Source organism: Eptesicus fuscus, chromosome 11, assembly GCF_027574615.1.
Source record: "Eptesicus fuscus isolate TK198812 chromosome 11, DD_ASM_mEF_20220401, whole genome shotgun sequence".
NCBI lineage: Eukaryota > Metazoa > Chordata > Mammalia > Chiroptera > Vespertilionidae > Eptesicus > Eptesicus fuscus.
In genome coordinates this window covers 56,229,374-56,243,097 of record NC_072483.1, presented here as the reverse complement: position 1 = coordinate 56,243,097, position 13,724 = coordinate 56,229,374, and the positions used below count along the sequence as shown (strand labels likewise).

The following is a 13,724-nucleotide window of genomic DNA, read 5'->3' as shown; positions in this document are numbered from 1 at the left end:
TTTGCTTCAAACATTTTATTCTGTCAATGCGTTTTAAAGTAAATTGTAGACATCATGACATTTCTGCCAGAAATAGTTCAGAATGCATCTTTCAAAACAGACATTTCACAAATAACCAAATATCATATCATTATAAACAAGCTGTTTGGTCCCTATTGAAATTTTCCTCATGTTTTCCAAAACGTCTTTTATAGCAGATTTGTACCAGTTAAGTGTCCAACCAAGACTCATTCACTGAATGTATTTAAATGAAACATTCCCCTCCTCCTCATCTTTTTCATTCTGATATTGACTTAGGAAAGAGATTGGATTACTTGTCAAGTAGACAGTCCTCTCAAGTGGTGGCTGTTTTCTTTGCCATGTGTTTCATACAACTGGTCCTAGGGGTGTTGTCAGTGTTTTCATGTCTTCCTTGCATCTCATTGCTATTTTGGGACCATTTCCTCACTATTCTCTTTAAAAGAGGATCATTAAAGCTCCATGCATCAGCCACCGCCAGCTCCTCTACCTGTAGTCTTGTGCAAACTACTGTGTCCTTCTCCTAGTTCTAAGGATTTAGTTCCCACCTCACCTCACTCCTTCTAACAGTCCTGCTGTCATAATTCTGGGTGTTTTGTAGAAGTTCACTCAGTTTTTTGGCCTCTTCTTCAAAGATCTTGACCTGTGCTTCACTTTACCCACTTCCTCCCATAATCACATTTCTCGATCAGTGGTTCTCAGAGTATGTGGTACCCAGAGCAACATCAACAGCATCATCTGGAAACTTGTTATAAAGGTGATATCTCAGACTGCACCCCGGACTACTGAGTCCAGAACTCTGGGGTTGGGACCCAGAAATCTGTATTTAAGAAGCCCTTCAGGTAATTCTGATGAATATGGAAGCTCATCAAATCTTATTATGATTAGCTATAACTCTTTGTCTCAATTTCAAGCATCCTAACCTCTATATGGCTACTACCTTCTGTCTTCCTAGCTCACATGTTCTACTCTCGCAACTCCTAAAATCCTTCAGTTTCACTAAGACCACAATTTATTGACTCGACAAGTTTTTCACTAGTCCTTACTCTTCTTACATCCTCACTTTCCTTTTATCCAGCCACACATTTGATTACTCTTTGACTGTTCTCTTACACATACCATATCCAAAAAGTAAACAAGTCCTGTCATCTCTCCCTTCAAAATATATCTGGAATCTAACTCTTTTTTTTTTTTTAGTTTCCACTTCACTCCAGTCCAAGCATAGTCATTTGCCACTTGGAATATTTCAACTGTTCCTACTTTGTCAGTATTTTCCCTCACTGTGTCTACTTCCCACACAGCAGCTAGAATGATCCTTCTAACACCCCAGGTTATGTTGCTGCACTGCTCAGAATTCTCCATGCTTCTCTCACTCAGAACATGAGCTACAGTCACAACATCCACAAGGTTCTGGGTGATCAGATAATCCTGACCAGCAAGTCACTTCTGCCTTTGCCTTCGCTCTTTTCCCATTACAGAGCTTCATTTTTATCCTTAGGACTTATTATCACTTGACATACTCTGAATTCTCTTGGTCATTTCTGTGTCCCCTCATTGGCATGAAAGCTTCATGAGGGGTGGAGGTTTACTTCATTCACTGATAGCGCCTCAGCTTCTAGTACCCTGCCTGGCAAATAACAGGCATACAGTTTTTTGTGTGAATAATGAGTGGATATTATTGTTTTCTGTACGGCCCGAGGGTAACACTACCCTTCTATTCAGTCATCAAATATTTGGCCATCTATTGTATACCCTCACTGAGGGGATAGAAGATGGAGAAAAACCCCAGAGAGTTTCCAGTCCAGTATGGGAGAACAACTAATAAATAGATAGAAAATTACAACATTGTAGGTATCAAGATTAGGATGTGTATGAACCTGTAAGAACAAATAGGGGGAAATAACCCAGCCAAAGTCGCATAGCCAAGGAGGCATATGGGATTTCCCAGGGAAGTGGCTAAGGTGAGTCCAAACAAAGAGTAGAGGTTAATTGGACAAAGTGGGTATGGTGGCAGAAAGTGTAGGTGGGCAGATCAAGGGGAGGGCAGGTGCAAGGGCACTGTGGTAGAGGGAACATGGTGAGTTCCAGGACCTGAACAGAATAGAGGAGGAAGCATGGGAGGACAGAAGGTTGTAGACTTTTAAATGATATCTCTTTATCCCATCTAATGATGAACATGTTTCAAAATTCTGCTTTATTCATAGAAATCCCCCGCCTGATCTCTAAATTGGTATCAAATTACCACCTGATTTATATACACTTAGACTGTAGCTTCCTAATCATCATATTAAGTGTACCCAAAAGGAAGAGAAACGAGAAAATGAATTCAGGCTCTGGTGAAAAATTAGCTTTGTTGATTTGTGTTTAAAAGACCTCAATTTACCAGAATACCTAACGAATGGAATATTCTTATGAATGTATTTAGTTTTTATTGCTATTCTTAACTGAGGCTTATTGCCAACTGAGGCTTAAGAATTAAATTATTTTGTTTAAATCTTTTTGGAAAATCTTTAAACAATAATTTTATCCTCTTTCCTGCCTTATTTAGGGGATTATTTCACAAAGGTTAGATGGGACATTTTTTGTGCACTTTTATACACACATGTTCAAAGGCTACAAGCTTTCAAGTACAATGAGCTTATCCCCACAAGCCCCAATCAACTGTTTCTCACTTTCACAGACTTCTATTCTCCCACGGTCATGATGTAGGAAGAGGGAGAGACACAAGTTGATTTTTATGTTAACATCTGGGGACTGTCATTTGGTGCCTAGATACCTTCTGCCTGAGAAATGAAGCAGAGTCCTTTGATAAATTTACCAGGTGAGGCAAACTTAATTTTGATATTTAATCTGACACTCAGACTCTAGGGTTTAGAACGAGTTTCTTGTCTTTGTCATGTTTTCAATAAAAGTAAGCCCTGGACTTATGTGCCTAGTTTTCCTGGGTAAAGGACAGCAGGTCTGTCCTTCAGGGCTTTTATACCTGATTTGGAATCACTTGTCATCCAAATGATTTACATTTACTTGTCATCTCTTTAACCTCCTTCATGGGAATAGGTCCTCTGCCTTTGCCTTTCGCAGCCTTGACATTTAAAAAGCAACAACATGTCTTTATTGATTTTAGAGAGATAGAGGAAGGGAGAGGGAGAGAGAGATAGAGACATGGATGAGAGAGAAACATTGATTGGCTGCTTCCTGCACGCCCCCTACTGGGGATTGAGCCCGAATCCGGTGACCTCTTGGTGCATAGGAGGAGGCTCAATCCACTGAGCTACACCAGCTGGCAACATTTTTTTTTTTTTAAGAGTTTAAGGCAGCTATTTTAAGAATGCTCCTCAGTTTGTGTTGTCTGAGTGTTCCATCATGTTCGATCCACATTATGCACTTTGGGAAGAAATACCACAGAAGTGGTTGTGTGTCCTTCTCGGTGCTCTGTTGCATGTCATGAGGCATATGTATTGCTTGTACCATAAAGGGTGTTGTGAACTGTAAATGGAGACATTTTACCCTTGGTAACGAGAATAACAAGGGGGGACAGAGTTTAAAAATAAGTAAATATTTTATTCCCCAACTGACTGTCACTGATGGTTTTAACTTCCATTGCTAATTCTTGCCTGGATCCATTGTTATGATGGTTGAACATAGAGATTTTTCTAACTCTCTAAGTTCTCCCATATTTATTAGTTGTCATTCTACTATGAGTCAGAGTTTCCTTTCTCCCCTTTAGTATGGCATATTACTGTCTTTATTCCATTTTGTATTGTTCAGGTTTGGCTAGTGAGAATCCTGAGATGAGATAGTGGGTATTTCATCAGAGTTTTCTGTATTACGTGAGAAGCCAGAGAGGTGGATTCTGTTGGTGAATGGGAAAGGCGAGAAAGTGGTATTTGAAGTGAGCTCTGGAAAAGCGGTAGAATTTTTAGAGAAATGGTGATACGGTGGAGTGGAAGGGAAAAACCGTCTGAATAAGGCGGGTGGAACCTGCTATTTGGCAAGGGTGTGGGTCCGAAGCATGATGGGGAAGCTGAAATGGAACAGAAAAGCTCCTGCACTTACCTTAGCGTGGTGCATTTGCCAGGCTGGTTGCACTGCTTAGATTTTCCTCCACCCCCCACCTCTGCTCTTTTGCTAAGGGATAGGGTGAGGTGTAAGGAAGGAGGGAATTTTAACTAGTGCAAACAGCATGAGCCCAAAACCACGTTCAAGTACTCCTTCTGCAGGGAGCCTTTTCCCGGTCCCTGCTAGGAATTCACCACCCTCCTCTCATACACTCCCGTGGCACCTTGCAACTCTGAACGAATCCATTCTGTCTTGCCCTACATCTATTGGTGGGCACATCTTCTTCCTTTAAAGCATGAACCATATCTTCTTTGCTCTGCCCTTCTACCCAGCACTCAGCACAAATGCTCAATAAATGTGTCTCAATATGTGTGAGAGAAGAAGGGACACCGGGTAGGAGTTTGTTGGGGGAGGGCTCTGAATGTCAAGTGAAGGGCTTTGGGCTCGCTCTGCCTATAGCCAGGAGCCATGGCAGCTTTTGAACAATGCAGGGCTGGTCAAGCTGGGATGGAAGGAGAACATCAAAGTGCCTCCGTGTGGCCTGGAGAGCACTGAGCCAGAGACGACGGCCAGGAGGGGCAGAAGGGACTGGAGGCAGTAGTTAGCACCTGCTGAACCTGGGTAGCCATTTGAATGGAGGAATTGAAAAAGAAGGAGGGAATGGCACATGGCTTTGAGGTTTCAGGACTGGGTGATTAGGAGACAGACAGAGGCCTCTTACTGAGAGTGGGACCCCAGGGGCCATTACAGAGCACATAAGGGGTTCAGCATGGTCCTAGCACTTCCTCATCCCAAACTCTCCCTGAGTGCAAAACAATATGTGCTGTTGAAAGATTCAATTGTGTCAAATATGATGGGAAATGAGATACTGTCTCTACACGAGGCACAAAAAATTGACTTTCATGTAGTGAACATTTTTCATTTGGTTTTAGTAATGGTTTTATTAAAAATGGATGTTAGTCAGCTTTTTTAACCTTGACTCTTGGCCGTGTCAGAGCAGCTAACCATGAGACGGTCAGCAGCTTTCTTTTGGCTCCTGTGTCCCTCCTGCCCCCTTCCTAACAACAGAAAATTTGCTTTGCACCTGCTCCAACTGGGTTCTAAGTGATAAACATCTTGCAAGCCCAGAAAATTGTAGTATCAAATCTCAGCCCCAACTGTGAGGCAGCACTCTCATCGAATCCCGCCGAGAGGGCCTGCTTTCCCAGTTCCCCGGGGGAGAGTCCTTTCTCCCCTGGCCCCTTCTCAGGCTTGAACTATGACCCAAACCCAGTTTTTAGCTCCCAGCATGCATTGCTCTGGCTGCAGGCCCTGACCCGGCCCTGCACACTCTCCCTCACCCCTCAGGCCTGGGTAGCCCTGAGGTCCCCCAGAATGCCCAATTTCAATTATGAGCATATTTATCCAAGGAGAGGAAATAAGCTTTTCTATTTGTTACAGTCCATCGCTTTTCTCCCCAGAAACACATGCTAAAGGAACATTGGATATTTCATTTGTGATTTGGTAAATATATAAAAACCTTGCCTAATAATCACAATGTTTCTTTTATTCACATATTCCTTCATAAATTAAATGCTTTGTTATAACTCATGATTTATTTTAAGAGGGATATTCCTATTTTCACTGCTAAGAAATGTAAATGTTTTAAGCTAATGCCATATTTAGGAAAACTCTTGTAAGAATTTCAAATAAAATTAGCAAATACTATTCAGATAGGTCTATAACATTCTAATTGGACTTAGTCTATGACTTTAAAGGGAATTTAAAAAAAATGCTGACAGAGACTGTGTAACATTATCTTTATGCTTGCTTCTTAGGTTTTTCAAACAGACCAAAGTCATTAAAAATATTCCTTAACCCCCAAAGCCACAAAAAGGAAGCTAAACAGATATATTATGAGAAGGTTGAACCACTGTTGAAGATTGCAGGAATTAAGACTGATGTAACAAGTAAGTGGTTTTCAGAATATAATTTTGCCATTAAAAATCACACTTTAAGGAAACAAAATAACCTGAATTTGTTCTTTTTTTTTTTTTCCTGAATTTGTTCTTAATCCAAATTTAGGAAGCTACTTGAAATATCGAAAGCTGTTTAAGTGTTTCCTAAGCTCTGTGGCAGCCAGCTTCAGGATGATAAGTTTAATTATTTTTTCTTTATTGTGATATTTTTATTACAGTATCAGTATTTTCTCTTTAGAACGTTTCCAGACTTTAAAAATTACTAGGTATTGCTTTTTGATACCTTCGTTGACATGTCTGCTATTTATACATCATTTCTGCAACTTGGCAGGCAATGGACGTTTGCTGACTTAAATGTTGGATGTCTTTCCATGGAATCCTTCCTTAGGTGGTTTTTGTTCTGACTCTGACCCCTGCTGGTTAGGTCAACACTAAGCACTTAGCTGCTGGTTTTAGATGAAGTTCAAGAAGCCAGAAGCTTAAATCCATTGTCTAAAATAAGAAAGGTGCTTAGGTTTGTGCCCAGGAAAATAGAAACTTGCTACTTCTGAAGTTAATAGAAAGGAGATTAGTAAAATCTTTTTCGACTTTTTGAATTTGGTAACCAAATTATTTTGAGACAAGATTATTTTTCCCACAGGGAAGTGGGACTGAGAAGGAGGGTTGATGCTACTATTGTTAATCATACCCTCATTTTTTTCTGGTTTTACTTCTATGTAGCTTTACTAACACGCAGTGTAAACTTATAGCAAATTTTAATTTATGGAGAGTACTGAGTGATAAGTCTGCTCAGAGGCAAGGCTGGAGTGCGCCTGGAATCACCTCATCCCAGTGATAAATTCCTGGGGACGGGATCCAGAGTGACCCGGCTTTGCTCAGCTGTGACCACAGGATAGGGGTTTCCCAATTTTCCTAAAGTTAGTGAAGCCCACACCTCATGATTGAAGAATTGGGGTAGAAGGAAGTTTCTAAAAATAAAATGAAAACAAGAAAGAAAAGGCAATCATTGTGGGAAGGTCGGCCATCTGAAAAGGCTACTACAACAAAAGAAGTTCAAGAGAAACGAACATAAAAAACACAAGAGAAATTTCCGAATTAAAATTAAATTGTAGCCAAAGAACCATAGCCCATGGACACTGACAACAGTGTGGTGATGGCCAGAGGGAGGAGGGAGCGGGGGGCTAGGTGGAGGTGGGCAAAGGGGGCATGGAATGAGGACACCTGTAACAGTGTCACCAATAGAAATAAAGTTAAAAATTAAAAAATGTGCTGGTTGGTAAAGTCTCAAAAAATAAAATAAGAGTGTAGAAATAACCCTTTCATCATGTGGCTTTTGGCTTACTTAGATGACTATAAGCAAAAGAAACAATACAAATCTATCATTCTTTCCCACTGAAGACGTTGAAAGATTGGCAGAAGGAACAGTTTGAAATTCATATTAGGATGAGTGGAATAAACTTATTGGCAAACTCATTAAAATTATTTTGTTTTATATTATTTTGATTTAATATCCAGAACAGTTTTATGTGGATATTACTATATATCATTCAATTCAAGGAGCTCTTTTTTTAAAAAATATATTTTATTGATTTTTTACAGAGAGGAAGAGAGCGTGATAGAGAGTTAGAAACATCGATGAGAGAGAAACATCGATCAGCTGCCTCTTGCACACCCCCTACTGGGGATGTGCCCGCAACCAAGGTACATGCCCTTGACCGGAATCGAACCTGGGACCCTTCAGTCCGCAGGCCGACGCTCTATCCACTGAGCCAAACCGGTTTCAGCTCAAGGAGCTCTTGCTGAGTTATTTGTGTTAAACACTATGCAGAATGGGAGATGAATAAGATATACAACCTGTTCCGGAGTGACCTCTATAGGTCATTAGGGACCCAAATAGGTATTTAAAATAAATGTCATTGGAATAACATAACATAACAAAACTAGGGTGCCTCAAAGGGTGATACTAATTTTGACCAGAAGACTCGAAGTATTTGAATTGGGCAGTTTTGGAGTGTCAGAAAAAGGCAAAGAATGGTTTTCCGTGCATACAGGGCAGAAGAAAAGTGAGGGAAGGTAGGCCAGCTACCAGGCACATACAGGTGGTGTGTGTGTGTGCGCACGCATGTGTGTTGTACCCATGATATCCAGGGATTACTTTTGCTCTGCCTTTTAGTTTTGACTTCATCTTAAATCTGGTAGTTTCCATCATCATAAAATGGTTGCCAGTGGATTGGATTTTTCTTTATTCAAATCTAGTGGGGTGGGAAGAGGTATGTGTATGTGAGAGATCCAAAATGCTTTAATCCTGAAAAAAGATTCAAATTTCTTCCTTTTAGATTGACTGTCCCAGTGTAGTATGTATGCCCAACCGGAGCAATCGTTCTCTTAACTCTCTATATCCTTCCCTTGGGCTGAAGGTGGGACCCCATTTTCTTGAAGGCTGAGAATACCTGAACTGATCCTGGGTCCTGTTAGGGAGGAAATGGGCGTCTGTGAAGGCCCCCAGGATTGTATACCAGAGGAAGTTTGGGTCCGGATTATGGATGGATCTCAATGATACCCTCAGGAGTTTATTCATCAGGCATTGATCCGGAGTGGGTATAAATGTTTTATAGAGTTGTAATCTGGTTCAGCACAAATGATTCTGCCAGCAGAATAGAGAGTAGGAAGACAGAGAGACAGATAGGAGGATCGGAAACTGGTACAGAGGCCTGAGCTAAGGCAGAGTTAATGATCGGAATATGGTTTCCTTCTTAAAACAATTGTGTGGGAGAGAAAAAGATTATGTTCTTGGGCTTTTTTTTCTAAATTTGTAAATGTTATTGAATATTATATTTATTTTGACAAAAAATTAGAATATTACATATTTGTGCAGAATGGCTAATTATTGCCTAACGCTCCCCCCACAGGTAAAATTATAAAACTGCATCTTTTGCTTATAGAACCATTTCAGTATGTATATTTACTAAATATTTATATAAACATGTTTTCTATTTTGTGTGAAGGGATGAATAAACATGTGGATACTTGAAACGTTTTAGAGTCCTCCTGCCTACTCTCATAGTGTCATTTTGTAGTTTGAATAAAGTAATGTATTTGAAACTACCTTTTGTATTAGAAAATGCCATAGAAATGTCATAATGCTGTGCATTTCAGTTTTATAAAATTATGCAACAGTAAGATTCAATTCACACTTCATTTGAAAGAAAACTCATCTTAAAGAGTAAAGCAGAAAGAGTACATATTTTCTGCATGTCCAGTGTGATTCTTATTCAATGTATCTTGCGCACATTGCTGAGTGCAAATGGAATTTGAATTACATAATAAGTTCTATACAATGATTAACTCATTAGAAGATAGTGCTATATAAATGAGTGCTATATAAATTATAGCTAGATATAGTCATTATAAAGTAATTTTTTCTATAACTTTCTTTTAAACATCTCATCACATTAATAAAAATATACTTACTCCTTTCATATTGCTAGTGCTGAAACCCTAACCACTTCTGGAAATACTTCAGCATCTTTAGAAATAGATGAGCTAAAGTTGCATCCCCCCCCATCACCAATGTAGTATCTTATTTTCATAACTAGAGACCCGGTGCATGAAATTCATGCACGGGTAGGGTCCCTAGGCCTGGCTGGCAATCAGGGCCGGCCGGGGCCTTCCTTTCTTCTGCACCACCCCCTGGTGGTCAGCGCACGTCATAGCGAGTGATCAAACTCCCAGTCGAACTCCCAAGGGGACACTTTGCATATTAGCCTTTTATATATATAGATGGTTCAGAAAAACTTTTGGAAGAAACTGAAAAAAACTGATTTATTTTTCCTAATAATTTGGTATATGAATCAAGGAAAAGCATATGTGGCAATCCCATGCAGGCATGTGATATCATTGCTCTCACTTCCTACCAAAACAGAGGAGATTTTAGGAATTAGACTATTAAAGGGAAGAGAAATTTTGAGAGATCCTTAATTCATAGGATTCATAGGATAATTATGAAAATAATGAAGTGAAAAAGTTAAGACAGCAGGGAAATCAAGCTGGAAAGAACTGTAGAGGCCATCTAATTCAATTTCCCCCATGTGGTAGAGTGCAGGGGTATGACATTCCTCATAGGTGAGTGTCCAGCCTTGACTTGGGCATCCTATGATTGAGTCAGTGTGTGCCATGGATGGGCAATACTGGTGGACAGTCTTATCTTGAATTCAGGGTCACTATGATTTTGTGCAGATTAGAAAATGACATCTCCTTTTGCTGAGTTACAAAAAGGTGCCCTCGCCGAAACCGGTTTGGCTCAGTGGATAGAGCATCGGCCTGTGGACTCAAAGGTCCCGGGTTCGATTCCGGTCAAGGGCATGTACCTTGGTTGCGGGCACATCCCCAGTAGGGGGTGTGCAAGAGGCAGCTGATCGATGTTTCTCTCTCATCGATGTTTCTAACTCTCTATCACTCTCTCTTCCTCTCTGTAAAAAATCAATAAAATATATTAAAAAACAAAACAAACACAAAAAACACAAAATAAAAGAAAAAGGTGCCCTCATCAGCTGGCTCAGTTCAAGATCATCTAGCATGTTGGGTATGTGCACTGGCTGGATTGCAAACCCACCTGCTTCTTTGCCTGGTTGCCTTTGTGCAAGACATAAACTGCACAGCACGGAGAATTTGTGAGCTGACATTTGCCCCCTTGTCATTTTTATCTACTAGAGAAAATGATATCCTTTGTGGGAATACATAATAAGTGACATAAATGTATCCCATCTTCTGTATAAGAGTCATTGAGATATTTGAAAACAGATATAACTATCCTTGATCTCGCTTGTTCATGGCATGTAACTCCATCTCCTTTAGTCAACCTTTGTATTAAAGCACCGCTAAACCGTATCGTGCTCATTATCGTTATTATGGTCCAAGTTACCGCTGGGTACAGCCTCGATCTTTGCCAGCTCAGGGCCCCCGGGAGTGCCCCGTCACCAGGTAATTTTTACTTCCTGGCTGGCCCTGGGCAGAATTGTCAAGAAAGTAGTTTATTGTCACTTCCCTCTTTTTTCTCCTTCTTACATCTAACTTTTACTAACTCTCCTCTTTGGACTTTCCATGTCTGGCTCTTTGTATCTAACTGAAGCCTTCCCTCCTTTGGAGATGTAGCTTGTTATTCCTTCTATCAGCCTGTGGAAAGCTAGGCATTTGAAAAAACAGAATCACCAAAGATGGTAGCAGGCCGAGACATTGCTCCTTTCCAACATCACCTGCTTCTTATGAAAAGTCTGGAGAGTGACTATTCTTACATCATAGTCAGCTAGCAAGAAAGAAGATTCTAGGTGAAAGGTTCTTTTCATTATACCATAAATAATTGTGAATGTAAATGGCTGATCCCATTTCATATAATCAGATGTCAGTTAGGAAGTCGGAACTTTATCCTGGGGACAGTGAAGAGTCATGAATGGAGTTTATGTAGGATAGTGATGTGATTAAGTTTGTGTTGTGTGAAAGGTCATTCTGGCTAGAGTGGGATAAAGGTTGGAGAGAGACGGGAGAAGAGACTGTTGTAACGTACACATTAAAGATGGTGGCGCCCATATCCAGGGCATTGGCTGGAGGAATGTTGGGATGCTGTAACATAATTAAAGCCAGAAACAACTGACCTTGGCCATGAGATGGTTGTGGAGAGGGAAGGAGAGGGATAATCTAGGAAGAAGTAGTTTTCCTGTCTTGAGCAATGGGGAGTGGATTACAGAACACAAACAGAACAATGTATTTGAGAGGAAATACATTTAAAGGTGGGAAGGATGCATTCCTTATTGAGCTTACTAAGTCTGTAGCACCTATAAGATAAGAAAGCAAATGACATCTCAGCATTTAATCCAAGTATAGAATTTTATCGCCAGACAAAAAAATGTTTCCTTATGTCCAAAGGAGATCATCTGTTTGCACTTCAGCCCATTTCCTCATCAACGTTCAATGTCAACCTCAAGACAGTACTCTCTTTCAGGTTTGTCTTCCTGGTTAAATTGATGGTTAAGGGAGGAGATCCCAGCAGTGAGAACTGTTTGAAGACTTGGAAATAATAGAGACTCCAAATTTCCTCTGTAGAAGGGGTGCAGGGTATCAGCCTCATTGGAAAAAGATGGATGAAAAAAGAGCTAGTAACCTTTGGATACTGCATCTGCCCAGCAGTCTACTCTTTTTACTTATTTTATTTTTTATTGTTATGTTCCTTTGGAGTGGCATAATTTGAATCTGTTTTTTTTCTGATTCCAGAGGCTATCATATGCCATCTAAATACATATTTAGAGTCCTACTACTATATTTAAATAGTAATCCAGATTATTTTCTGTCATTTTCCCTTAAATTCTTTTTTCCTTAAAATAACTTATTACTACTTTATATTGTACATTTATTTTTTTAAATTAGTATACATTGTATCTGGAATGTGAAGGCAAAGGACTTTATTCATTTTGTCCCAATATATTGTAGTTAGGTTTGTTTAATCTTTTCTGTCTTTTTATTTCAGCTCAGTGATTTTATTTAACTTATATACAGTGTCCCTTAAAAATTGCTCTTCTTGGATGATTTGCATCCATGTATAATCAAATTCTGCCTGCAAGATAAAAGGAAAAAATAAACTGTTATTTCAAATTTTACCTAAGTAAAAATAGCATTCAGCCATGACATACTTTTAAGCTAATTTTGTACTGGGGTTGAGAAGCTTTTCCAAAGTAAGTGTTGGTATAAAAGCAAGACCTGATAAACTGTTTCTCAGCATAAATATTTCTTCATAATATTCTTAATTATTTTTAATGTGTGTATGTAGATATTTTTATTACTTTGCATTTAAGGTTGTAACTACTTACTGAGGTTATGAATAAATGATCAACACAAAATCATTTATGATAACTTAAACTTCCAAGCTTGTAGCCTTCTTCTGATTAGAATGTAACACAGAGAGGTTTTACTCATGTGAATATAATGGCATTTGAATAAGCTATGGGAGAATTACAATGTAACGCTGCTGGATACAGAATGATTCTTTTAGACACCAAGACTAATAATATCTAAAAACACTGTAGGAAAAGCTTGAACCATGCTGGCACCAGGGACAGACAGGCATGAAAGATTAATGTAATCTTGCATATAACGATGCACATTCTTACACACAAAAAAAAATCCATCTGCAATGCCACGTCAGTCAGCAGAAATCTTTGATGGGTGGATACAGCTGGGCTGTCTCTTCTGGCAGAGCTGCCCCAGAAAATGCTAACCGTGGCTGGGATGCCCGGTGCCATCTGCAGCGTGCCCGTTTATCCTGTCTCCACTGGCATTTACAATCCTGCATGGGGCATCATAACTGCGGAGACAGCAATAGGGAGTGACAGATTCATTTCCTCGGAGGACCAGCTCTGGTGGGCCTGTGCCACCCTCCTTGGCTTGGATCTGTTATCACTGGTGTTGGCTTTGCTTCACATTTTCACGTCCAACTCCTCCTCCTTGGAGTCTAGCAGTTCCAGATACACATTCTTCTAGTATGTAAATCTTACACTAACCTTTCAAGTAATGTATTCATGTAAGGTTGCCAAAGCGATTTAACACTGACGGCTTGATGCCAGCCAATATGCCTTATTTTCAAAATACTCCTGCTCCTAGGCTTCTGATGTAAAAGAAATGTTGTCTTATTTAGGGAACACT

At 39.8% G+C, this 13,724-nt stretch overlaps 1 protein-coding gene across 2 annotated transcripts in view; it reads left to right on the top strand.

Moving 5' to 3' along the window:
- Positions 1-13,724, top strand: part of CERKL (ceramide kinase like) — a 100,852-nt gene that overhangs the window by 65,669 nt on the left and 21,459 nt on the right. For both annotated transcript variants that reach the window (XM_054723170.1, XM_054723169.1), the window contains exon 3: positions 5,895-6,026. In XM_054723170.1, the coding sequence (XP_054579145.1) occupies positions 5,895-6,026 (132 nt within the window). The remainder of the gene's footprint in view (positions 1-5,894; positions 6,027-13,724) is intronic.